Raw genomic sequence first — 14248 nt, 5'->3', positions numbered from 1 at the left:
TTGCCTATTGCTTTTCCTAGTAGAATTTTAAGAAGGATTTCTCTGTTGATGTTATCAAAAGCTTGTTTAAAGTCCACAAAACAACAATATAGTTCTTTATGGTCTTGCCAACTGAGCTCTGCTTGTTGGTGCAATGTGAAAATTTGGTCTATTGTTGAATAGTTTCCTCGGAAACCAACTTGTTCTATGCCTATCATTTCTTCATAGGTGTTTTTTTAATCTATTTTGTATAATTCTTATGAATATTTTATAGGTGTGAGGGAGTAAATTGATTGGTTTGTAATTTCTGCAGTCTCCTTTCTTGTATATTGGGATGATCTTTCCAGTTCTCCAGTCATCTGGGATCTCTCCTGTTTGTAGTATTTTATTGAATAGGGTTGTTAAATATTCTATTGATATGCTGCCTCCATATGACCACAGTTCAGTAGGGATAGTATCAATGCCTGGTGCTTTATTGTTTTTCATCTGTTTTATTGCGTATCTAACTTCTTCTTATAAAATTTTTGGATGATCATTATTTTCTTCTATTGTAGGCATTGTAGTTTTGTTTCCTTGGTGGAAGATAGTCTTAAAATTGTTTGACCAGATTTTTCTTATGTATTCAATATTCCTGGTTTCAGTCATCTTGTTTATCATTGTTACTGCTTTTGCTGAGAATTCCTTTGTAATTTCTCTTACAGTATCATGGAAGACTTTTAAGTTGTTTTGTTGGTATGCTTCTTGGCATTTCTTAGCTTTTTATTCTAACCATTTTTCTTTGGCTTTTTTGCATAGGTTATCAACTTTATTTTTTAGTGCTCTGTATTTTTCTCTATTCTCTTCATTGTTTTGTTGGTTTACAAGTATCTTGGCCTCTCTTTTCTCTTCTATGGTAGCTATGATTTCTTGGGTTATCCACTGTTTGTTTATTTTGGGTTTGGAACCTAGAGTGTGTTTTGCAATTAATAACACTGTTTCTTTTCCTTCTTCCCACTATTTTCTGCTGTTCTGGAAGATGGAGGGTTTTAATTTCAAGCACATCTGTTCTAAAAATCGACTTCTGCTTAAACTATCTTTTAATTTTGATAGGTTGATGTTTTCTTCTTTTCTGATATTTTTTTACCTATTGAATTTTATCTTCACTTTGGCAGTTAATATTTGGTGGTCAGTGTCAAAATCAAAACTTCTTAATGTTCGTACATTATTTACTGATCTTTGGTGCCCCATATATATGTAATTCAAAATATAAACAATAATAAACCATAAAATAAATTTTTCTTTTTAAAAATGAAACAAAACTTATAGTAAGATGGAAAATAATGTTTATTTTTGTATACTTCAACTTTATTTAGATTTGAAAAGTTTTCTCCTACTTTTTTTAATTGCAAAGTCTTTGATCAGATCCTCAAAATTAATCTTAGTAACACATCTGCTTCTATACTTAGTAGAGATAAGGCATTCAACCTGCCTTGTTGCATAGTTGTTCTGATGGGATTTTTAATATACTTCAACTGAGAAAATGAACGCTCAACTGAGCAATTTGTGACCATTAATGTTAAAAATATACGATAGGCAATGTCTACATTTGGAAAGGCACACTCAATATTGTCTTCTACAATTATTTTATAAAGTTCAGCATGACTGAATCTTGTTTTTACATTTTTTGTTGCACTGAACTTATGGCACACATATGAGTGAAACTGCTGAAGCTCAGCTGAAAAATTATTGTTCAAGTCCTCTGGGTAAGCATCAATCAGCTTTTGACAACACTGAGAATACCTTTCAATTTCAGTAGATGATGAAGTCACTGAAATAGCATTATGTGGCACATCACTTAGAAAAGAAAATCTCTCTGATATTTCTTTGTATATCTCTCCTCTTCTTCTCATCTCAGTTTCAAGTTTGTCAACAATTGTGTAAAAAGTGGTGATACGAAATTTATCTCTGGCATTCAGATATACTTCTGGAGCATCTCCGTCATTGGATACCTTCTTTCTGATACATTTGCGAGTTTGAGCTGCCTTGTAATCAACATCTGGTAGCACTTCCTTTGTAACTGCTTCATATCTTTCAAATTCGTTTCGTGAAGTGCACATGTTTTTAAGTTGACATCCTCATTTTGTAGAACTTGCTTACTCTATGAAAATTTTGCAAAATCTCATCCCAAAAATTCTTCATAAAAACGAATTCAAGCTCTTGCATCTTATTTGCAATATTATCTGCTTCTCTTCTAGTGTCTCCCTTTTGTGACTGGTCTTCGGCTATACAGTCTAAAGCTTCTAAAATTTGAAGGAAAGATTTCAAATTTGTTGCTGTTGCCATAGCATGTGCCTCCCATCTGGTATCAGAGAAGGATTTTAAGACATTTTCATTTCCAATACAACCTTTAAGAATTGTCCACCGGCTGGTTGAGGCTGAAAAAAAGGTATAGAGCAACTGCACTATAGAGAAGAAATTAACCACCTCTTGACAGCAGTCAATAGCACTTCAGCCTTCAGGATTTAGTGAATGAGCTGTACAGGGCGTCCATGCGGTTAGCCTAGTGGCTTTGCACTTCACAACCATATGCCTGGGGAAGGAGTGTCCTAGGTTCGATTCCCATCGGAGACGTGAGGAGCTGAAGGATTTTCCTCAGCCATAGCCAAATTAGCTGGTCTTGGGCGCGCGCAGTAGGGTTTTTCCACCAGTTTATCTGGTGTTTTTCATCCCGCAAGCAGGCAAACCGGCCCTGTGAACACACAGGGATACAGCCAAGAATAACTTGAGGCATAGGTGACAATTCTATCCTAGAATTTCAGTTACGAAATCCAAGCATGCTTGGAAAGTTGTGGGCCTTAAAGACCTGTTAAAGCCATTGGGATAGCTGTACAGGGCACATATGTAGCAAACTTATTTGTTTCTAAAATTTTTTGCTGCATCCCCTTATAATGCCCAGGCATGTTAGCAGCGTTGTCATAAGACTGACCCCCTACATTTTGAAAAGTTTAGCCGACAAACTTTACGTAAGTACCGCAACATCTGATTTGCCATTTCCTCACTGGTATGGCTTTTCATTTCCAGAAAGGTTAAAAAGCATTCAATAGGCTGTCCATCTTTTAAGTACCTAAGTACAACACTTAACTGGTCAATATGTGACGATCTGGTGTAGAATCAACTGACAAACTAAAATAACCAGGAGATTTTACTTCGTCAACAATAAGCACATGGACCTTTTGAACCATCAGATGAATGAGTTCCTTACAGGTGGCTTTGGACAGATAAGAAGGATTTCCTTGCCACAATTTCCACATATTTCGCAATGTGACCTGCTAAAAATGGATCAGTTTGACTTATGAGCTCAAGCAGCCCTAAAAAGTTCCCGTTTTGCGATGATCCAAATCCTTCTTCTGTTCTTCGAAAAGCCAAGCCACGTTCAGCTAACGTACGAATAACAGCAATGACATGCCTCAGGACATGTTCCCAGTAATCACACTCTTCCTGAATTTGTTTTTGAAACTGTTGTCCCAACCCTACACCTTGTCTGTGAGTTAAGTATGTTAGCATAGAGTCTCGGTGAGTAGTGCTTTTTTCATATTGATCAATTACACTAGTATTTTGCCAGTCACTGAACCCTTCTCTTGTAACAAAATGTGAGAAATTTTTAGGAGCAAACAGTTTACAAACAAAACACTAAACTGATCCCATTGATGGTGAATACAATAACCACTCTCTCTTGTATTCCTCGCCATTGGCTTTTGTCCCAACAAAAAGTTTCTGCAAACAGTATCTTACTGGTTTGCCACTACTGAAATGTCAAATGGCCCATTGTGGTGTTGACAGTCACCAGTGACTTGTGGACCCAGGTCCACAAGCAGTCCAATAAGCCATGTCATCAGCAGAGAAATCAAGCCACAACCCTGGATCTTTTGCTATATTTACTTCATCTTTTGCAGACTGAATCATTTCACCACCATCACCATGGCCCACCAAGCTTTCATTTTCAGCAATTATTTCAACCTCAGAATGTTTTGTAAAGCAACTTGCATCAGCATTTGCAATAGAGATATCAAGAGAATTTACAAAGTGAGGTCAGTAGTGAGACATGTGCTACTGACCTCACTTTGTCTGTAAGGTCTGTAGTGAGATATGTGCTATATGAACCTGCTTGTGACACCTTGATGATTCCAACATATTTTGATTTGGAAGTGATCAAAATGGTATTTGTGTCCGCTTCTGATGATGGAGATTGGCTCTGATCAGGAATTGGTATATAATGTTGTGGAACTTGTGTGAAGAAATCAGTCAGGTTTGCAGTCTTGGAATCTAATTCCAAAGTCTCCTCTTGTTTTTTTTTGATAGTTTTCGCTTTTGTGCACCACTTAACTGAACACGTTTCATCTTGGTTCTTGGGATCTGTTAAATACAGAAATAAAAAGATTATTTTGTTGAATGTTAGGTGACAATCAACACAGTTACACATATCACAGGCAAAAAATTACTAACAATTTAATTTTCGGCTTACATCTGAATCTTGTGCTTTCGCGCTTTAATTAGGTAACTCTTATTTTACACCGGAGTCGCACTTCTGTGACAGCTAGGCCTTTTACCGGAGGCATGTTTCTGAGCCAACCATGTGATTTGTTTTATATTTGCTTCTGGAGCCTTTTATAAGACATAATTTATTAAAACAAGACCTAAAACAGACAGGAAAATAAAAAATAAAATGGTTATAAAAAATTACTTCATTTGACGCAATGGTAGTGCCGGAAAACATCGTGAGCGATAATATGGTAAACGAACCGTCATGCACGTGGTTAAAGTTTTATTAGGCCTTCTACACATCATTATTTATTGAAACAAAGTAGGTAACAGTAAGAAAAGATAAAAACAATGAAAAACTAATTAAAAGTTAGTTTTCATGATGCCCTAAGCATGTGCTTATTTTGCTTAATGGTTAATCCAGCCCTGCATAAATTTACCTTAATAAAAGTATTATGTGTGTTCAAGGATTCTTCTCATAGGATTTCAGTTTTAATGATACAAGGAAAGTAGAATGCTTCTCTTATATAGGAACTATATGATTTTTAAATAATTCTGAAATCTGAAAATATTCATTTGTTAAGAAAGTGATTCTCAGTTGAAACGTGAATTGCTTATCTGTCCCTATTTCTGCTGTGCCAGGATTATTCTTCCTCATAAAATGAAATCTGTTATCATTATCATGATTACCAACCTTAAGATATTTCTAAAGACAGATGACATAATTAAAAAAAATAGTTCCACCTTCCAGTTGTAGAGAGGATAGTCACAGCATAAGCATTTACTACATCCAGAGTTCTTCCTGTTTCTTTGAAGAGGAATGCATACAAATATGAAAAAACTCTTTTCCTTCATTTCCACTCACAAATGATAGCTGCATCAATGCAATTCATGTTTCATTTGATATTTATCAAATAAATGCTTTTTTTGAATAGTAGGAAAGTGGAATGCATGATAGCATTCTGAATTTTTGGAACTAATGATCTCATTTACAGTAGTGAACTTAAAATATATTTTCTATGGGGTGTTGACAAGACTCAAAGTGTATTATTTCAATTTAGTGGTATTCTCTATAATATGCATCTTGTATATAAATTAAAATTAATTAATTTAATTAAATTAATTGATTAAAAAAATAGTACAAAATATCGATTGTTTCAGCAATGAATAATCCATTATACATGTTAACCAGTGTTTGCCATATTTATTGATTCTGGATACTTTGATTTGCTCCCAAAATACTGAATATCACTGCATACAGTCTTATGCAGTACTACTATATTCTTCCAAATCAATATTTGTTTCATTAAGACTTTATCATTGTAAAATAGTCCTGATAAGATTTAGAAAGCCATAGCTCTTCAGGAAATGTCATAGTGAATGAACCAATGGCATTAACTAGGTAGATAATTTATTATAATTATAAAGTGATAAACTGTTTTTCTTTGTTTAATCAGTTAGCAATTTTTATATATTAACTTTTGTTTTCTTAGCTCGAGTATGGGAGATGTGTCAACATCAAGTGTTCTCACTCAGTCTCAAAGTAGCACAGTTGCTACAGATAGCCAGTTGGATATTCCTCGCTCTTATCATCAGCTTCCTCCCTTCCAGTCATATGCTCACTACAAAAATTACACAGATCTGTCACATTTAGAAAGCCATAGCTCATCAGGAAATGTCATAGTGAATGATCCGATGGCATTAACTAGGTAGATAATTTATTTTAACTATAAAAAAAATTGTAATATCCAAAATTGAAAAATTCATAGTTCTAGATTTATGAAGAAAATGCCATAACAGTAATCATCATTCTATAAGTAATTAATAATTAGTTAATATGTACAGTACTCTGTATATTCAAGTTATTCTGGGACTCTAGCTGGGCAGTTTTTATTGAAATTCATTATTTGTCATCCTTACAAAAACTAGTCAAGTATCTCATTTTTTGTGTTAATTTGACCGTTTGCCAAGATACAAAGAGGCAAAACTACTCAAAATTGTATGCTGCAATAATTCTTCTCTTGTGGTTGGAATGGATTTTAATAAAATTTAGATCTTTAAGAAGAATGCTTGAGGGTCAGTGCTGTATAACTGGGAAGATACCTCCACGTAGCCTTTTATGGAATGCTGAGAACTGACCAGGACTTTTGACCTAATGTCCTATCCTCATGTTTGTGTGGTGCACTCTGTTAGGTATCCACCCGGATACTGAACAAACAAGGATGGGCAGATAATTTTGGATTTAGTTGACCAAATTGTATTCTTATTGACTTAAACCATAATGCAAAATGATGGTGCAATATGACAGAATTTCATGCTGGCTGGGGCATCACCTGGTAAAACAAGGCTCCCATTGTTTTTGTTGTGGTACCAGGATGAACAGAACATATCCCAATTTAACATCAACAGAATTCAAGATTGGTGCTGTCAATATAAGAAGCATCAATGGAAAAGAAATGGAACTAGCAGCAGAATTTTTAATAAGTATCATATCAACATAATACGTGTGACTGAAACAAAGAAGACAAAAACAGGCAACATCTTTTTTAAGCAACAAATACAAAATGTTATATTCAGGCAATAACATCAGGGAAAAGGAGTACCTATAGTATTCAGCACTAAATACAAGAACAATCTTCTTAAATGGCAGACGATATCAAATACAGTGATATGGACTAATTTCAGAATAGGGAACTAAACAATTAAACCTTATTTGTGCCTATGGTCCTGCAGAAGATTCCTCTAAGGAAGAAGTGGAGGAATTTTTTGAGGAACTGGAAAAAGCAATGGACACAGCGAAAAAGGAAATGTTAGTTCTTGTTGTAGATCTAAACAGCAGAAAAGGAAATGATTACCAGACAGAAATGTTTTTGGAAAACTTAGAGAAAACAGCAAACCTAACAGTAAGTACCTGGTAGATTTATGTTCAGCACATGGGATAGTTATTCTTCCAGCATAAAAATGTGCACAAATTCACATGGAAAGTAGATGCAAGAAATAAAAAAGGTCTCATTGATGTTGATGGTGATGTATTCTCTCTGGCTTAGGACACAGCAGTATACAGAGGGTTTGAAATTGGAGTTGATCACCATTTAGTCTTGAGCAGGATAAAATCGAATCATGCTGAAAAAAATAGTGCATTAGAGAGTTTTAAAACATAAAGTTGAGCAGCTTTCAGATGTGAACTGTAGACTAAAATTTTGTATTTTTCAAGAAAAAAAATGAGGGTTTAAAAACAAGAATTAAACCTTGGAGATTCAGTGGCAAACCCTGAAGAAAATATTAGTAGTGAAAACACAATACAAAATTAGGTAGAAAGATTGAAAATATAGATCCTGAATGGGGAACCTATAACATGTTTTAACATGTTATAGGTTCACATAACATGTTAAATGTTATGTGAACATGTTATAGGAACACATAACATGTTTTAGCTACTTAGGCACAATTTTCAGTTAAAATGGCAAATGAAATATGGAAATAGACAACAGAATTAGATAGAATTAGAAAAGCTAGTAAGGTAGGAAATCAACTGACTAAATTTATATGGAATAAAATAGAAATTAGGCAAAACACTAAAGTAGCTATTTACAAGACAGTGTTCAAACCAATTTTAACTTATGGATCTGAGAGCTGGATTAGAAATAAAACACTTGACCAAAAATTCAGAGACCTGAGAGTTCTGAGAAAGATTAGGGTAGTGAACAGATGGCATCTTTGGCAGTATCATATTAGGAAAGAACTTAACATTGTTAGCATTCGGGAATGCATTAGCAGAATGGAAGAAGAAACATTAGCAGAACAAGTATTTTTTGCCATGCTGGCAAGAAAATGATCCAGAGGAAGACCAAGATCTAGGTGGATTGGTGCAGTAAAAAGCACCTTAGAATACAGAAATAGACGACCTGATAATATTGGAATCTTCACAGATTAATTTGGAGAAAAATTGTCATTTGGAAATTAGTAATGATATAACTTTTCATGTAGGAATATCATAATATCCTGTACATCTCCTTGAGGGTATATGTCAGGAATTTGTTAATGATGAGTTCTTTAAGATGCACACCAAGATATGCCTGCATGTTTCAGTTTTATTCATTCATATAATTTTTATTAGTAAACCTGCCAAAATGTTTAAACTGATATTAACAATTCTACATTGGCTTGATGGACTTAATGAAATTTGGTATTTTTTTAAGCTACAGTACATAAACTAAAAATAGGTCAATGTTTCTTAAACTCTCCCTAAGTACAGCTTTGGACATGCTTATCAGAGTTTTATGAAAGTATTGCCATTCATCTTTTTGAATACCATAAACATGTAATTAGAGTTCTTGCTGAATTGATGGAAAATATCAACAGTCTGAAATTAAACTCTAAATTCCACTATACTGTAAACTTGTATTTATTTAAATTGCTTATATGGATATATGATCAAATATAAACACAGGTATGCTGCTGTTCATTAAATTTCATTCTTTGCTTATTGTTAGATTTCAGATCGGTTGCTAAAAAATTCTGCCTTTTTGCCTTAATACCATTTTTATGGAAATGATTCTAAAGATAATAGTCCTCTTCAGCTTGAGAATTTAATGGAATTTGGTGTTTTAGACCATTTTAATGGCAGAATTATGCAAAAGAAAATTATGTTTACAGTATTTATGCTGAAAAACAGCATTAGGTTTATTTATTCTGATGAATCGTGTTCATGAATGCAATTAAACACATACATACACAATTGGCTGCAATCATTATCTTATTACAGTAATGTTTGACTATATCACTCTAAAATTGATACTCACTTTTGATATTCATAATATTTAAAAGAAAAAAAAAACGTTTTTTTTTTTAATACAAAATACAATGTTTTCAGAGTGTTAGTAATCATTTTACTTTTTTTTCCCTCACTGTATTCCAGAAGTTACGATAGAGTGTCGGCACCAAACCTCCTCCTTCCACCAATGCACACGTATAGTACTCCAGAATTGACTTCCCAGGGTTTGACAGACATTAATCCAGAGCATTTGCTAGCAAATATTCACCTTTACTATCAGCATAAACCCCCACCTCCTTATCCTTATAAGCAAAGATCAAGTTCCAGCACTCCTGATCTCACCAGAAATCATCAGGTAAATATGTTTTTAATGGAATAGTATTATTAAATTGTTTACAAGTAAAGTTTATAAAAACAGAATGTTATGAATAGAAAATCTCTTTAGGATGCATAATTGTGATACCACTGCTCTAATGGAGAATATCAACAGTCTGAAATTAAACTCTAAATTTCACTGTTCTGTAAACTTGTATTTAGTTGACCATATGGATGTGATTAAATAAACACAGGTATGCTGTTGTTCATTTATTTTCATTCTTTGCTTATTGTTTTGGCCACCTTAGCAATATACCCTCTGAACTTCAGCTCGCTATCTATTACTATCCCCAAATCCTTAGCTTCATCAGATTCCATCAGTGTGTTACACAGCTTGTAATTTTTTTATCCCAAATCCAACCCCATTTGTTCCAATTTTTGTAACATAGAGTCTGGTATTCTGTCAAAGGCCTTTGCAGAATCTAGCATTATCATCATATAGCCATTCCCTTTGCATTTGTCACTATTATAAAAAAGGTAGTAAATTATTCTTCACAAAGTCATGCACCCCCCCCCACACACACACACCATAGAGCAGGGGTTCCCAACCCTATGCCCATGGGCACCATGGCGCCCGTTGACCAATTTGTGTGTGCCCGCTGCTGTTCAACCATGTGCCGTATAGTTTGAAATAATCACGCAACAATTCATGCCATGCTATATGACACATGCGTTAATGACACCTGACGAGTATTAAATGCATACATTGTAAAGTAGACGTGCATTCGAAGTTGTTCATTCCAGTTTAAGAACTGGAATATCATCATAGTCTCCTGATTATGAAGCACTGGCCAATGAAATGCAATGTCAAAGATCACACTAACTTACATATATATATATATTTAAATTTTTATATAATGTAAACTTTTAAGTAATAAAACATTTGATTATAATGTAAACTTCGTATGTATTCATTTAACAAAAGAATTCAAAAAATTTGCTTGAAAAAATAGATGGTGCCCGTTGCCCTATTGGTATTTTAGAATGTGCTCTAGGAAACAAAAAGGTTGGGAACCTCTGCCATAGAGTATCTTATTCACCCATTCTACCATACTGCAGAAATGACTTGAAGTGTTCTAACTCCCATTTGCCAAGATCATTTATTTTTGGTATTTTGCCAACCTGTCAGAATGTTTGACTGAATGTTTTGCCAAAGGTTGCCTGCACTTACAACTGACTCTGGCAAGCCATTCGACTCATTCACCCCACTCCAAGTGAAAAATCTTGTCCTCACACCCCTTCTAACTATACTCTTAATCAATTTTCAGGTATGGCCTCTTATTCTGTCCCCTCTAGCCAAGTGTCAAAATATTTCCTATGCATCAATCCTATAAACCTTTTTAGCAGCATATTTCTATCATATAGCCTCATTTTTGCCTATCCACCACTTTTTTCAACCCTCAATCTATCCTCATAGGGAGCTTTCCACAGACAACAACTTGGTCACTCACTCACTTCTGGATCCTCTCCACTACTTCCCCATCCAAAAAAAACCCAGTTGACCAGACCTGAACACAGTGATCCAGATGTCTGTGTACAAAGCTCTACAAAGAGGAATTTTCTTATCTCTGCTTGTTAGTGTGTTCTTCAATAACCAAGTAATCTAGTAATACTTTGGCCACCTTAGTGGTATGCTCTCTATCTATTACTATCCCCAAATCCCTAGCTTCATCACTTTCCTGGAGTACATTTTCATCAGTGTGTTACACAGCTTGTAATTTTTTTATCCCAAAATGTAATACTTGACACTTGTCCACATTAAACTGATACCCATCATCTTCTGCCCATACTGTCAGCCTATTTAAATAATCCTACAATCTCTCTACATTGCCATAACTATTATCCTATCCAATTCTGATTCATCAGAAAATAGCTGAATATTTCCTTATAAGACTAAATTGCATAATACATAAGAAAATATTTAAAAAACTTTATTTGCCAAATATTTCAGCCTGAAATTTACAGGTCATCATTAGTAGCAGGAAGGCTAGTAATGCAAGATAGGACATCAACAGCAGATTTTTTTTTATAAAAATAGCACAAGCCTCATGATGGTATAAAAGAACAATGCAATATCTGAACTACAGTAATAAATATATATTAAGATAATAATAATAATCCATTGTTCATGTTCTGTCCTGTGTTATTAATCTTTCTGCCACTGATGATGACCTGTAGTTTATTAATTATTTTCTTGTGTGCATGTGTAAATCTAGTCTTACAGTTGTGTTCACAGGTATCTCTTAAGCAGTGAATATTTTCCTTCAAATCATTTCCTATATTGTTTATATACAAAATAAATGGTAGTAGTCCAAGCACAAAGTTTCAGCACACTGATAATCGCCTGCTTTCTACTGGATTCTGCTCATCTGCATCACCAGTTCCATATCCATCCCCATTTGTTCCAGTGTGTGTAACAGAGATCTGATATTCTGTCAAAGGCCTTTGCAAAATCTAGCAGTATCTCATACAGCCATTCTGTTCTCAGTTGTCACTATTATAAAAGGTAATAAATTGCTCTTCACAAAGTTGTGCTCCCCCCCCCAACCTACACACACACACCATAGAATATCATATTCTTATGCACCCATTGCTGAATTCTGTCTTTGACCAACTTTTCTAATCCTTTTATCCCCACTCCTGAGAATTCCTAACTTGTCTGTATTCACTTCTGCAGTCTTTGAGTCACTTTTATGCAATGAAACTATTTTGCCCTCCTTCCATTCTTTCACTCCCTTGTGTTGGGGTTTTGCACTGTTACTCTTGCTTCGAAGCTTTGAAAATCATCATTAGCCTTGAGATCAGCCATTGGAAGTGAGGGCAGAAACTGCTTACCAATTTCCAAAAGTTAGAGCTAAAAGAATGTTGCTTAATCTCTTCTGGAGAATAAAAAAGCATTGCAGTGAGGGATGAAAGTTTTCAATTTGAAAATTGACACATCTTTCAACATGAATACACTTGCTTTTAACTAAATATAAATTATATAAATTATTGCATATTGTTCATTATAATAAAATTATGGAACCAACTGCCATGTTAACTCATCATCATCATCATCATCTTCCTTATACCCTCTTTTACCTTGCGGTGTCGAGGGTCCATTGATCATCGGACCTCACTCCGTTTACAGGATAAGGTGGTCAGCCTTATGCCCCGGTGTATCCTATGGCCTGTAGTGTTGGGTTCTCAAGGCCAGTTTGCCTACTTTGCGGGATGAAAAACCCCAGAATAAACTGGGGAAAAATCCCTGCTGTCCATGCCCAAGACTGGCTAACTTGGCTATGGCTGAGGAAGATCCTTCAGCTCCTCACGTCACCAACGGGAATCAAACCAGGACACTCCTTCCCCAGGCATATGGTTGCGAAGCGCATAGCCACTAGGCTAACCGCGCGGACTATGTTAACTCAATAACTTCAATTTAATATAAACAAATATAATTACCTGACATTTCAGCATTAATATCAAGGTCATCATCAGGATCATGTGTGTATGAAGAGCAACGTGCATTACAATACACATAGTAGGATGAAGTAACACTAATTTGGTCAACCCATTAACACTACTGGCCTCATTTCTGGGGGAAGCAAAAATCTCTACTACATTAAAGCTAGTCCCATTATGTTTTGCTAGAGATTACTAACAGGTAAATCAAAACAGTATTGGTGGTGGCCAATATATGAAATAAGAGCTAAAATTATTGCTTAAGAGGCCTGAAGTGAGGATTTATAAGAGAATTTGAAACAGAGTTGTGGGCTGAATATATGCCATTCATATTCTTGCGATTTTTTACCCACCATTATTGTTTAGATTTGAATTTTACAAGCTTTCTTAAATTTTCATTTATACCAAGTTCCATTCGAATCAATTTTTTTAGGGTGTTAAGAGTGTGATCAGATTCAGTTTATCAAAAATTGTTAATTTTGATATGTTATTTGTGTTCTTTTTTTCTGGATTGGAATCACATGTCCTGCCAAATTCAGTGGCCTAGGGTGGGGGGAGGTGTTAAATATGCTTTTCAGTCTTGTAGGAGATTTGAAAGTATTTATTTGAGGGTGTTAATGACACCACGTTTTTGTGACAGATGGTGGCGGTAAGAGTTAACATGTATATAATGACTAGTATGTGTGAGCATTCAGTTAAATAGACTGCCTAAAGAAAGATATGCGAGACAAGTGTATCCAGGAATGGATGCGAGTTTTGGTTTTCAGTTTTATTGGTGAATCGTATGCATTTGTGTTGTTTGTTCAAGTGGCTGAGGAAGGTGTTTAAAGTTTAGCAGCCACATGGACAGATAATGAAACCATCATCAATGTATCTTAGCCAAACTGTAGGTTTCAAAGTAGAAGAATCTAAAGCATGTTGCTCAGAAGCTTCAATTTAAAATTTAGCAGTACAAGGGGATAGCCCATGGCTACACCCTCTTTTCTTGATAAAAATTATTATTGCCATACAAAGTAACAGAATGTGGTATGTGGACCAAGAGAGCCATAATATCAGGCAGAAATTTGTACTGCAAGAGAAGAATCCTGTCATTGATTGGGATGTTTGTGAAAATGTCACAATGTCAAAACTGACTAAATCATCTTTGCCAAGCATTTATGC

General features: G+C 34.9%; 1 protein-coding gene across 1 annotated transcript in view; it reads left to right on the top strand.

The window, feature by feature from the left end:
* The window catches only part of Pez (protein tyrosine phosphatase non-receptor pez), a 350703-nt gene that overhangs the window by 232448 nt on the left and 104007 nt on the right, over window positions 1-14248 (top strand). The window contains exons 14-15 of the mRNA XM_090400358.1: window positions 5991-6206; window positions 9416-9626. Of these exons, the coding sequence (XP_090256484.1) occupies window positions 5991-6206; window positions 9416-9626 (427 nt within the window). The remainder of the gene's footprint in view (window positions 1-5990; window positions 6207-9415; window positions 9627-14248) is intronic.

Source organism: Typopeltis vanoorti, chromosome 11 (assembly GCF_054136105.1).
Source record: "Typopeltis vanoorti isolate ZY-2024b chromosome 11, IOZ_Tvanoo_1.0, whole genome shotgun sequence".
In the NCBI taxonomy this organism is placed as follows: domain Eukaryota; kingdom Metazoa; phylum Arthropoda; class Arachnida; order Uropygi; family Thelyphonidae; genus Typopeltis; species Typopeltis vanoorti.
The sequence above is the reverse complement of the archived record's forward strand: the minus strand, read 5'-3'. Positions and strand labels throughout refer to the sequence as shown.